The following is a 13,685-nucleotide window of genomic DNA, read 5'->3' on the forward strand; positions in this document are numbered from 1 at the left end:
CAAAACATTTCCTGTTTGGAAGGCTATCACAGAGTTCTGGGTTTGCACATTTTATTCTAAGAATGCAACAAATATTAATTCTTTTTTCAGTAAAAAAAGCATCGCTATATTCAAGGCATACTTATAGCAACTCTTTTAGCAGGTTCCTTAGTAGAGGTGATATTCAGTGTTGCATCATAAGCTCCTCATACACATAGCCCTTATGTCCTGAAGGCAGTGAAAGGGTTTATGATAGATGTGCCTTGTCAGCAAAGCAAAAAACAACAAGTGCGTAAAGTGCAGTCCTCATCATTATTACTTCTTGAAGCCCAACTGTGTTCAGGACCAAGAATATAGTTATTTTTATATTCTTCAAAAGCAAAGTAGAATAAGAACTATGAACTTATATGGAAAGGATGCTAAAGAATAAAGAGGGAGGTATCCTGGTTACAAAAGAAATCATAATTGATAAAAACCTCTTAGAAGTAATCCTGTTTCCTGGGAAGGTGAGGGGGTGGGAATCACTACTAACAAAACACAAGAAAAGAGGAAAACAGTAATTCTATTTTCTACACTTCAGATATGTCTTCATTCTCAAAAATGGTTGTACAGCATGTAAAAAAATTACCAATCAAAAAATGGCCTCAATCAATTACTTCAAATCTGATAAATGCAAGTCTTAAGAACCTAGAAAGTTTGATAACTTCTCATTTTAATTTGTGGACACAAAACTGGAGGGATACCCACTTGTTACAACAGTTCAAGTCTACCAGTATTAAAGTCACTCCTCTTGCTATTATACACTTCTGCTAATTAAAAAACCACCAAACAAAACCAAAACAGAATCAGGGAAGAAAAAAGCTTCTATGATGATTAATTCAAGGAATTCCATCACTAACAAATTAGATCCCTAGCTTTTCCCTTTTCAGAACACAAAATCTCAAGGAAAAAACCCAAAACATTTGGTCAAGTTCTACAGCCATATGTTCACATTACTTTGATATTATATGTTTGTTATTCCAATAAATGGAGTCGTTTTATTCGTCCTTACAGTCCAAAAATAAAATAGCTGGGATGAGAAACCAGAAGACTAAAGGCACTGTCACAGCGTCCATTTAAATATACATATTCTCAACTACCTTATGATAGACTGTCCATAACAGCATCTAAAAGCTCTTTGGAAAAGTAAAATATTTATTATTTTAGGATCTATATTAAGTAAGCTGTAATCTGCAACATTACTACCACTGCAGCAAGGTAATTTGTTTTCATTAAAATTCAGCTGTCAGTATTAAAAATGCTTTGAAGTGTGTTTCAAAAACATAATAAAAAGCCTGAATCTTACACCACCTTCCAATAAGCAGAAACAACTGCTACATTTAAACAACCACAATGGTAACAGAAGACACTCGCAGAAACAACCAAATAGGTAAAAAAACCCTTCTTACAGGAAGCCCATCACTGCTCTGCGAAAGTTATCCCATTAGCCTGAAACCTACACATGTGTTAGTAATGGGAAGCAAATACATTTCCTCTGGCTCAGCCTGTGATTGGCATGTTATGCTTTCAGTAAGAATTTTATGAATGTAAAGCATAACCCAAGTTGCGATGGAACCTGGAAAATCTGACAGTCACCTTTTTGTTTGTACAAGCTGACATCGGTATGTTTATGTAACAAGTCTGAAACTCAGTGAACTTTGTTGCTGGTTTCTAGGGTGCCTAGCAAACTGAAATTCTCATAAAGTATCAACAGAGTATTCTGGTACCCAGCAGCTGGAAGAGTACATCAGGTTAAAAAGCTTGTTGTAACAGCTGGTTTTTAAACACTAGATGTACAATTTCAGACTGAAGAGTACAGGTAGTTTGAGCTATTTATTTCCTCCTCTCAGTCACGAAACAAAGTTAAAGCAATAAAATTTTGTAAAAGACGTCTTTGATATTCTCACCGAGCAGCACTCTGCTGCAGTGCTTCGGTTGCAAACACTGCAGAGGAACTGTAAATAAAAACCTCATTTCTACTGGAATTGGAGAAAACATGGGAGACAGTCCATACAAGGGACTATCTCACAAACCCACACTGAGATCAAACAGCGTTTGAAAGAAATCAACAAAAAGAACGTAATTGCTCGTTACTCGGTCTCTGAGGTTCCTGTCATAAAACGAACAGTCATCGAGAACTCCCGACCGCCGCACCAGCCCGCCGCGAAAGGGGGCGGGAAGAAGAGGGGCAGGAAACCGAGGGAGATTCTGTCACAGAAGACAATCAAGGTTGTTTGCGGGAAAATGAAAGGCTTTATCCTCGATAAATATGCGACGGTTTCACAGAAGAGCTGGCACAAACCGAGGAGGGAGCCCGCCTTTCCCTCGGAGGTGGCGAGGCTGAAATGAAGCCGCCGCCTGCACTCGCCTGACAAGCGGCCGAAGGGCCGGAGCCGCCTGCCCCGGGACCGGTGAACCCTCCGCACGCCCGGGCGGCCGAGAATCGGCGTTTGGAAGGGAAAACCCAAAACAAACAAACATCCCCCCCCGCCGCACACCCACTCACGCAAACACAGGGAACCCACCCACGCGTCGCACCGGGCCCGGGCAGCCAGCAGCCGGTCCGCCCGCCGGCCGATACCCCGCCGCCGAAACCTGCGCCTCCCGCTGCCCCCCGCCGAAACTGCCGCGGGCGCAAGACGGCGCCGGGGGGCGGGGAAGGAGCCCTGTCAGGCAGAGGGCGAGAGCGAAGCCCGGGGGACGCGGCCCTCGACCTGTCACGGCCGGTGCAACGTCGAGAGCGGCTCGGCCGGCGGGGGGGGGGGGAGGCAGCCCCTCGCGGAGGGGAGGGGCGGGAGCAGGTCGCGTCTCCCCACAAGACGGAGCCGGCGGGGGCCCGCGGCCCCACCCCCAGCGGGGAGACTGACGGCGCCTCCGCAGCACCGTCGCCCTCTGCCCCGGCTGGCCGGGGCACAGGCAGGGATGACGGCGGCGCCGCGCAGTCCATCCGCCGCCGCCGGCCCCGCAGGAAAAGGCAAGGCGTCCCACCGCCCGGCAGAGCGGCTCCGGGCCGGGAAGGCGACGGCGCGAACTCAGCCCCTTCCCACTCACCGGCATCATCTCCGCAGCCGTCCCCCAGCCAGCCCCACCGAGGCTGCCGCCGTGCCGTGCCGGGCCTCTCCTGCCACCGCCGCCGCCTCTGACCGCGGAGGACGCCGCGCTCGCCCTGGCGGCTGTGACAGGTGCCTCCCGTGCGCCTCGCTCCCCACAGTGGGCGGAAGGAAGAGGCGAAGTCGGCGGCGGCCGGGCTCCCAACCCCCCTCCTCCTTCTCAGCGCGGCGGCGGCCTGCCTGCCTGCCTGCTTCCCTCAGCGCTTCCTGCTGCCGCTCCGCCCGCGCCGCGCCGCCCAGCCAGGGGTTAACCGCCGCCGCGCCCTCATTGGCCGAGGCGGGAAGAGCCGGGGGTGGAGTGGCGGGACGCGCGCGCACGGCCAAGGGGGGGGCGGGGGCGGGAGCTGCGTAGGACGCGCGCGTCGGTGTCGCACGTGACCGCGGTGCGCCGCGCGGGGCTGGGGCGCGCGGGTCCTCCCGTCGGCGCCGCGCTGGCGGTGCGTACCCCTCGCGCACCCGCCGTGACGCCCCCACCGCTCCCCCAGCTCCGTGTTTCGCGTGGGCCTCGCCTCGCCGGTTCTTCCCGCGGCCCCGCTCCCAGCCCGGTCTCTTCCCGCCGGTGCTGTGCTGCCCTGCCCCCGGGCCGGGCCCCCGGCGGGCGCCGCCTCCTCTGGGCCCCGGGGCTGGAGGAAGGGGCAGCGGCCCTGGGCGCTCTCTGCCCCCGGAATGCGGGGAATGCGGGGCGGCTCCGCCCGGCCCGGCCTCGCCGCTAAGGGGGTGAGCGGCTGGGGCGCGGAGGAGCGGGGCGCCGGCGTGCGGGGCCTGGCGGCGGTAACGCGGGGGCGGTGGTGTCTCCCGTGGGAGGGGGCGCGCCGGGGAGGCCGCTTCCACAGCTAGTCGAGGGCTACGGAAACACACCTTGGTGCCTCGCTGTTCCTGGTGGCTAAATAACGTCGTGTCTGGCGTCGCCTGTGTTTTACCGTCCCTTCGCCCCCGCGTTACTGTGAGACCGGTGCGATGCCCTGAACTGCCCTTCAGAGCCGGCGCGAAGGTGGTGGTGTCCAGCACCCTGGTGCTGGGCTCCCCTGAGACGTGCTCTCCTGCTGGAAAGCTCATTCTGTAGAGCTACAACACCAAGATGAAAGTTAACAGCTTGGAAGGAGTCAAGCTCGACTGTAAGTCAAAACATCGCCATATGTTAGTACTGCAGCACACGCAATGTAGACAAATTTCATATTGCCGAGACTTAAATCCTCATCTACAAAATAGTTGGAGCATTGGGTAGGTCCATGTGTTTCTGTAAATGGCTGGTTTCCAGTCTTTTGTTACTTCGTTTGTAGAACATTGTGACACATCTCAGCTAGGAGGGAAAAAATGGTAACTTGCAAAGTTGTGAGAGCTTAGATAGTATTTGTGTAAGACTTTGAGGGTAAGTGATAATAGCATATTAGTCTCACATATGAGCTTGTGTGTTAAATGTAACCCATTAATGTAAGATTCTATAACAGATAACTGTGTAGATTCTTAAAAAATATGTATGTGCCTAAGATTTCATTGTGTATCCTTGTCAGTGTATTGGCAGGCTCTGGTGTCAGTTTTGTGATAGCTCAAAGCTTCTGCTTCTTTTAATAGATTGGTCCTATGGGAAAAAAACTATAAGCATCACAAGATAATATTTGTCAGTTTAAAATTATTTTGCTAGTACTATTCAGAGTGCTACTCGCTGACAGTAACACTATTGTCATACTTAGTTTCTTGTGAACTGTGATTCTACCTGGCACACACAGCTTAGGAAACAGGTAAGGCTATATACTTCAGACCCAACAGAGAACTCCCAAGGTCTACTTAAAATGGTAGCATTAACCCTGCAACTAGGCTGACCAGCAATGAAACAGGCTATAACGTGCTCATAGATCTTAAGAAAAAAAAAAAATATCTTCATCAAACTAATACTGAATTTACTGAACAAAAGGACAGCAGTGAACAGAAATTTACTTGTCCTCTTACTATTTGTGGTGAAATTCTAATTTTAACAAGAAAAATGTGCACCATTTGTCACTCATGTTCCTTAAAAATTTCAGTCTTTCTCATTAACCAGTTCAGATTTTTCCCAGCGATTGTTAAATGAGGGTCTATAATATCTTTGCAGGTATACTTTATAGCTGACATCCCTGTTTTCAGTGACTAATAATAAAAACTAACATACTATAAATATTACTCCACTATTATTTCTCCATGGCAATAGCAGGAATGCTGACAAGATGAGGAGTGGGAGATTATGGTGCAGACAATCGGTGCTGCGAAGGCAGGCACTCCTCCACATAAAGCCTCTGTTGGAATAATGGTCTCTAGTAAAAAAGTCTGTCGACCTTGTGTTGCTTTTGGCATGTGCAGCTTCAGCCAATGCAGCAACCAGACTGACTGGATACTGTGGACTAAAGAGGAAATGTCTTCAAAAGGTACAGTACATACTTTATATGCAAGTCTGTTCCTAATCCTATTTTTGCTTTCCTTGAAAAAAACCTCACTTGTCTTATCCCAACCCATCTTCCTTTTCCGATAGAAATAGGAAAGAAAAAAAAACAAAACACAACTAACCAATATTTACAAAGTGTAAGACAAACCTCTACCTGCAGTGTGGCAAGTTAACCAACATCTCCTCTCCCACAGAAGAATCTTTTCGGGAACCGCTCTTTCAGCTGTCAAGGAACAGAGCAGCCATTCAAAATCTTCTGATTCCAATTCCACCTTAAAACTACAAGTGTTTTTTCTTCTGTGAGCAGGACAAAGGTCACTTGTAGTAATGTAGAATTCCCCCCACCCCCTGATTGCCTATGCGTTTCCATACCAAATGACTAGTCCAACTTTGTAGAAAAGTTGCTTAGCCAAAGCGGCCAGTGATATCTACAAGTTAGTTGCCTGTCTTAGTTAAGTGAAGTTGTATGGTAGCAGTCATGATCTGAGGAATGCCTAAGAAGATAAGGTAAGAGAATTTGGTTATGGAAGCAGATAAAGCCAGAGATACAGAACCTAAATTATTTGTTTCCAAATACACTGCTGTTGTGAGAGGTGCTGTAATGTTATCAGCCTTTTTTTAAAGGAAAGGATTTGTGCTTATTTGTTGGTATAAGTATTAAAACATGTTAAGCGAATATTTTTTACGATCCTCTTGGTTCTTAAAAAGACCAGCAATACTACGTACCTTTAGAAATTGAAGCCACTGTAGCTTAACAGGTATTTATTCAATTCACAACATCAAAAAATGATGTTTCTTATTTATGGTATGGTTAGTTTTTGAGATTTGTGCTGAGCTTGTGTTTAGCTAGAAATTGAAATTCGATTGAAATGTATAAACTATGTGTTTTGATAAAATACTTGAAATTTATGGGTACATAGAGAAAAATTATCAAAATGTTTTGTATTTTGTATAATTTCTTATATGTATTTTGTTATAATTTTATACAAAATTTATAATAAACATGTATTTTGTTATAATTTGTATTAGCCTAGATTTATTGAAAAAGGGAGATATTAACTGCAATTAATAATTTGGCAGGCATCATATTTGATCATGCACATCATTATCCTTGATGGAAGTCCCAGTTCCTACTTGTGCTTTATAAGTATCTTCTAGCAAGACTTTCAAATGTAGATGTTTATAAAGTTTTTAAAACTAGCAGGTCTGGATCTCTCCTACTCCTTTTTTGTGAATAGACAGAAGGAGGAAAATGAGCTTTCCTACCTTCTGAGATCCAAGTTTTCTCCAGTTTTACAGTAACTTGCTAAGATGCTTTTTGGAGCATAGGAAATTTTTTTTCAGGCTTTGGAAGTGTCACAGGAAAATAAGTATTTTTAATTAATGTAAATTTTTTTCTTTTCATGTGGTTTTATTTTAAATAACAGGTACTTCTATTTATAGCCAGAAAGTCTCAAGAGGTCGGACATTTAGGGTGGGATCCATCTTACCCAGCTATAGTAATGTAGAAATTAGGCGCCTAGTCTCACTCGCTCATCTAGGCTCCTTCTATAGATACATAGGGATGGGGAGGGAAGGGGGAGAGGCAGTTCTGCAGGCAACTCATTCCACGCTGAGATACCCATCCCACTATCTAAATCTCTTGGTCTTTGAAGGTGCCTATCTCTCTATTGATTTAAAATGGAGCCTGGATGACTGGCTCAGATTAGAGAGCAAACTTTTGGATGGCTACAGTTAGGATGGGTTTCCTCACATCTGGCAGAACAAAATCTCTACAAAGCGAGTATGGGTAGGAGTGTCGGGGATTTTTGTGTATGTGTATTACCAAAAAAACCCAACCTGTCCTTTCTAAATAGATGAGTGGATTACTTTATTACAGAATACAACTCTCCTTTCAAAAATTACATTTTGCATTTGCTGTAATGCAGGAGGAACTGGCCGTGAGCAGGTAAGCAATTTTATAAGTTGAGTCACAGAAGTATTTCTAACTTGCCAGGCAGTTAACATGCAGGTAGGTGCAGAGCTATGTAACAGGTGATACAAACAAAACAACTCAGTATTTCAATGAGAGTTTCATAGCAAGTAGCCTAAAATCTTGAGTGAAGTACTCTGTGAAGTAAGTGTGTACATGTAAAGGAAAAGTATTTTGACTTTTTACTGTGGCCTTAAGTAACCTTTCATTCCAGAATCAGCTGACTTCCTAAGGCTGCAACAATAAGGAATTCATACTGAACAACAGTCATATGCTGCCATGTCTGAATTCATATATAGCCAGTGCATTTTAAACACCACCAAACCTGTTCAGAGATAAACTATAAGTAATAATCTAAAGGAAACACTTTGATGCCTGTTTTGTATACAGTATTTGAGACACGTGAACAGGAGAAAGATACTTTTTCATCGCTACCTTGTAATATTCTAAAGTGATGTTATGCTGGACAAGATGACTAATGTTCTAAAGTTTCCATGGTGCAATCCACTCAATGCATCATTCTGAAAAGGAGTACAACTAAAGCAGGACTGAAGCCGTATGATCTGTACGTAGCATAGCTGTGTGCACTTCCTAGGGATTTGAGTGTCGATACATCATGTGTTTCAGCCCTGCAGTTGGTGGATTAGAGATATAATTTCTTTAAACAGTAACGTAAATTGTACACTTAATCCAATACACATGATGCAAAAGAGCGTACTTAGTGGAGAACGCTGTGGCCTCATTGGGAATGTGTTGCTATAAACTCATATAATTCTTACACTAATAGGTACTGTTAATTTTTTATGTTGTACGGAAGATACGGCTCTGTAAGACATTACATACCATTGCTTGTACAGATGGAAAAATCTTGTTCTGCTCCCCTGTAATTTATAATGATGAAACTATTAACTATGTTCGAAGGGGTGGAGAAACACAAAAACTTAAAATGTGCTGAGAGAGATTCTGTCTGCATGTAATTTTAGGCTTATAATAATTTGGGCTCTGAAGGTGTTTCTTTACAGAAATATTTTTTCTTAAATTTTCAATCAGTTTTCTACATGATGAGTGGAAGTATATGTGACTAGCTAGATGATGGGTTATTAGATGAAACATTAATTAGTGAGGGGATAGAGTAACAAGTCAATCCTTCACTCTTTTCTATGTGCCACTTTATCTTGGGTGTACCAATTTGCTAAAGTATGAAGGGAAAAAGGATGGGGTCATGTTTTAAGTCCAGCCATTTAGTTTGTTACTCTTAAGTCTAAAATTGTTCTCAGGTATCTCAGCCATGATTCAGTGAGTCAAGTACTCAAGTGTTTTTAACAATTTCTGTATAATTTAAAGTATTTCATCTCTTGGCTAAAAGCCTAATGCAGCTAATTTCAACTTTTATATTAACCATCATTTCTTTGATTAAGATGGGCAACTATTTTATTTACTATAATTGAAAACAGTCTGTTTCCTTATGTTTACTGCTGGATCAGATGCAGGTTTGTTTTCATGTTAAAATTGTATTTCCGTATTCAAACCCAGTAATTTAAAATACCTATCTTCTTCTAGGGTATGTCTTTTCTTGGTTAGCTTACTTGAAGTAAGTAGATCTAATAAGAAGAAACATGTAGCAGGTACAATGTTATGGAGCTCATGCTTCCTGCTGCTGTACCTGGTAATGGGTGGAAGGACTGCAGCTTGGAAGGGAAGACTAGGAAAGTCCTCTACTTGATCCTGAAGTCTGGGATATACTGGAAGATGTTTTTCAGCAATTACTGAGAGAAGGTGATGTGCAAAGGAGGCTTGGAGAGAAAAACACATCTCTGAGTGGAAGAATACTCACACGTACTAGGAGTATAAACCAAATTAAATGTGTACTTAAAAAAATAGTAATCTCTTCATACTTGGTATTTAAACTACTACATTATTAAGGAATGTTACTTCCAGGAATGTAATCTTATCTGCTTTTGTGTGTATAATCATCACAGATCTTACAGATCAAAATACACAAGGTAGGTTTCCTTCAAAAATACAATATGGAGTATTGATGAATCTGTTTAAACTAAACACCATTACCATTGTGAAATAGGATATGGTTATGATTTAAAATATACCTCTACAGAAAACATTTCTGTGCTGTATGTATCTTTTATACATAAATATGTTAAAAACCGCAACACCTTAAGTGATCATTTTTTAATTACCAAAATTGTCAGAGAATGGCTGTCTTTATGCAGGTGTACACAATTTATTGTCAATCTGAGTTTTTCTATCACAGACACTTTTTAAATAGTGCATTTTTATAGAAGAGCAGATGCACATAGATAGTCTGACCAGATGATGTAATCTAAGCCATTTGCAGTGATGTTTTTTCCATGCTATAAACAAAAATACTGGGTTTGTGCCTTGCTGACTCTTAAGGTTCACCCTTCCTAACTGTTCTAGGTGGAGTAATCATGTTCTAGTCCTGGGAACATTGACACAAGATGATTTTGTCTCGAGTGCCTTCGTTTGTAATCCTCCAGAAACATATTTCTGAATGTTTATTTTTACTGTTGTGATCCTATGACAAGGTTTACAGCAGTTCTCAGCTGCATAAACAGAATGTCAACAGTAAAGGGAGATGAACTGTATAGGACACTGATGGGACCCTATTGAAAATGATTTTGTGAAAAACCCTAGAAATAGTGACAGTAGAAAATGTATCACTGGTATGTGTTTAGAATCTATTTTAAGTTGATTTATTCAAATAACATATCGTAAGATGCAGCTGAACCTCAGATTTGAAAGACTGAAAAGGAACGTGTTCAGCTTGAAAGGAGTACACACAGTAATAACCTACTTGCTTGGGTATGATTAGATGCTACTTTAAAGGTTTGCTTATTACTTATGTCTCAAGTTCAAAACAAGTATTTCTATTCTATAAATGGACAAGCTACAGCACAAAGTAACTTGAATCTTTTCTTTCTTCCAATTGCTATGTAAAAGTTCTACACAATTTTTTCTTGCCTTCTGTTTCTGTCCTAGACAGGCCCAAGTACGTGTTTAAATTAGTAGCCTTAATTTAAAAAGAGGTGTGTAATAGTTAGCATTAATAAGAATATATAATTTGAAAGCAAGTAAAAAATATTTTTTGCAAGATTCCTTTTCTAGTTGCATTATTCCAAAAGAATTAACTAAATCAAAGTATGCTGAAAAGTATTTGTCTTGGTGTTTACTAAAACAAGAGTCAAATCCTTTGTTAAAACTGGTATGACTCCAATTCTTAGCTTACTCAAAGAAACGCATCATGTAAATTTTTGCTAATTATTTTAAATAAGTGTCCTGAGGTCCTAATTGGGACCAAAACAATTTTCTTTTCAAGCTGTGTGTGATATTTGTGGAACACAACAGAAGGAGTATAAGGAGAGAACTGTAATGTCAAGTATAAGAGAATTTGAATAAGGATATTTTTCTGTACAAGTAGACTAAATTAAAAGGTATACCTGAAGCATCAAGAGTAGAGAGTTAATCATAGTGCTGCAAAAAAGTATAGCTTGACACTGCTATATATATCCTCAAGGTAAGTAATGAAGTTAATTATAGTAAGTGGAAATGGTTTTGTTTGGATTCCCCCCTTCCCCCCAAAAAAGGGTATCCTTCCCCTGTATGTTTGGTCCTGCACCAAATGCCTGTTCACGTTCTGTTTTATTAATGCCTCCTTTCTCCTCCCATAATACTCTACTTGTATTCAGTTTCGGTTTTGCCATTTTGCCTGTTTATATAGCATTCCATATGAAATACCTCACAACAGTTTCTACTTCGTACCTAAAGAATTCCCCCTTAATTGCAGCAATTCTTAACATTATCAAAAGCATGCTAAACACAACAGGTTAAAACAAGAAATGAAGACTACAACTGATACTGCAGGAAAAATCTGTGTAGGCAGTAGTCATCACAGATGGGATTCATTCAGTATACTGCTGCTAGTTCTACCACCCACATAATCCCTATTAACATTTCCTCGCAAACACACTTCATTAGCTCTGAAGAAATCTGTATTGTCTGTTCCAGTAGCTAGCTGAAGTTACTGTGATGATATGGATATAAAATAGGTAAAGGTCACATCAGTTTAAAAAAAATACATTGTTTTTGAAGATCATAATTAAAAGTGCATTTTCATTTAATGACAAACAATATATTTTAAAGAACCACTACTGAATTTATCATTTATTACTAAAAGCATTCTTCCTGCAAGTATTGAGCATTAGGATAGTGTGGTACAATTTTTCTCCCTGTTCCCTATTTGCTTGTTCATTTGTCCCCATTAAGTGATACTATAAACCTGAGAAAACAGTGCACTGTCACACAGGAAGGAAGCAAGGTTCTGCCTCTGCTGAAGCCCAAGCTGACATTTGTGATTTGTATACAGGGTGGAGTTCTGCATTCTTTTTATTCCTCTGAGTGTTGACAGTGATGACAGTTCTTATGGGAGAGACAGCACTTTGATCATGTGTGCAGCTGGGTATGAGGAAGAAAGTTGCCTTAAATTATTTTAAGGGACACAGTGACTTAGGAAAGCTGGGTGAGTGAATGGGAAGCTAGAAATTCTCATCTGCTGCTGCTTTTCTGCCAAAAAACTAGTGGTGGTGTGCTGTAATGCAAATTATAGAGCACCTTTGCTGTAAACAGGATCAGGAGATTGATCCAAATAAAAGCATAACCTGCACCACCCCACCCCCGCCCCATACTTGTTTCATTACTTTAGAGGGGAAAAATTACCTGATCCAATTCACAAATAGTTGTATCAGCAAACCCACGAAAGGCACTGTGGGTTAAGGGTAGAAACTCCACAAGCTGGTGTAGGTACCAGAGAACTCACACTGTTAAACCACAACTAAAGACATTATAGTACCCTTAGCAGAATTTAATTGAAAGTTCCAAATAATCCATTCTTATGGTGGGCAGTTAATTCTGAGTTAGGGGAGAGTAACTGTTTCCAAGTAGTTTGCCTGCAGCAGTAGAATAGATTACAGGAATTTCTTGTTTACAAGTTCTTCTTAAATTACCAAATCAGAGTCACATGCCTTTATATTCTTAAAGAGAATATTAGCGGCTAAATGTTAGTTGCTAAAGGTCATGGAATTATAGTATGAAGAGCTTGCTGTTCAAGCACTATCTTGTCACTTCTCGTTTCTCTATTACCAAATTGTTAACCAACATATTTAATGCCTCAGGGAATCTCCATCTTGCTATTCTTTCCTTCCTAGTAGCTTTACAGATTTCCGTGAATGCAACAATGCATTTCACATGTTGATTTCCTCAGTTTCATTTCAGCCATCTGGTGGTGATGTCACATATAGTCACCTGTGTCTAACAAGCACCTGATCTTTTTCCTTCCTTGGGGACTGAAAGTACAATACGCATACCAGCTCTGTATCAGGCTGCATTTGTACTACAAACAGTTGTTTGCTGTCATGATTCAGATAAACAGGAGACTAGTTCAGCTGTTTTAGTTCCTTTAGATCATTTCCGGCAACTTTACTCATCCAATTACCATGAATACACATTTGGTTTTTTTTCCCCAAGTTAGCCATTAAAGAGGTTAAGTAGGTTGGGCCCTGTGACTAATGCTTCCTTGGCTCTGACTGTATTTTGCTGCTCCCTGGAGTATTCCATAGTACTTTATTAGCATGCAGGGGATACTCTGAGATTCCTAATTGTAGGGCAACACTTGAAAATGTTCTAGAAATCGCAGAGTTCCACAATGAAAAATCCTGGCTGTAAGAGCCAGCATGGAGAGGCAAATACAGAAGGGCTTGTACTGTAAAAAGACCACATCTCGCATTAGCATTGCTATTATTAATACAGCTTCCTACTGCTAAGCTTTAATGTTCTGGGTGATTTAAAAAAAATAAATTACCACCACCACAGCAAAACTTGGTCAGGATGGTGGTGCAATAATTAGATGAGGCTTTTCAACCTCTACAGGAGTTTGCTCTTCCACCAATGCTAGAAATGTAGAAAACAGTCCGTTTTTGTCAGTGCTGATGCCTTATTACAGGTAGCAAATGAAAAATACAGTTGCTGAACTATTTTACTACATAAAGTTTACATGTAATCCTCTTGATTTTGAAGTGTCAGCAACATAAAGAGGCACCAGCTAAATGGAAACAGCATGATCCATCAACATGCAGTA

General features: G+C 41.8%; 1 protein-coding gene across 1 annotated transcript in view; it reads right to left on the reverse strand.

The window, feature by feature from the left end:
- The window catches only part of PPP1R13B (protein phosphatase 1 regulatory subunit 13B), a 68,947-nt gene extending 65,632 nt beyond the window's left edge, over positions 1-3,315 (reverse strand). Inside the window, exon 1 of the mRNA XM_055797025.1 lies at positions 3,070-3,315. Coding sequence (XP_055653000.1) covers positions 3,070-3,078 — 9 coding nt within the window. The 5' untranslated portion in view covers positions 3,079-3,315. The remainder of the gene's footprint in view (positions 1-3,069) is intronic.
- Between the last annotated feature and the right edge of the window lie 10,370 nt (positions 3,316-13,685).

The sequence above is a fragment of the Falco peregrinus genome, chromosome 1 (genome assembly GCF_023634155.1).
Source record: "Falco peregrinus isolate bFalPer1 chromosome 1, bFalPer1.pri, whole genome shotgun sequence".
NCBI classification, from domain to species: Eukaryota; Metazoa; Chordata; class Aves; order Falconiformes; family Falconidae; genus Falco; species Falco peregrinus.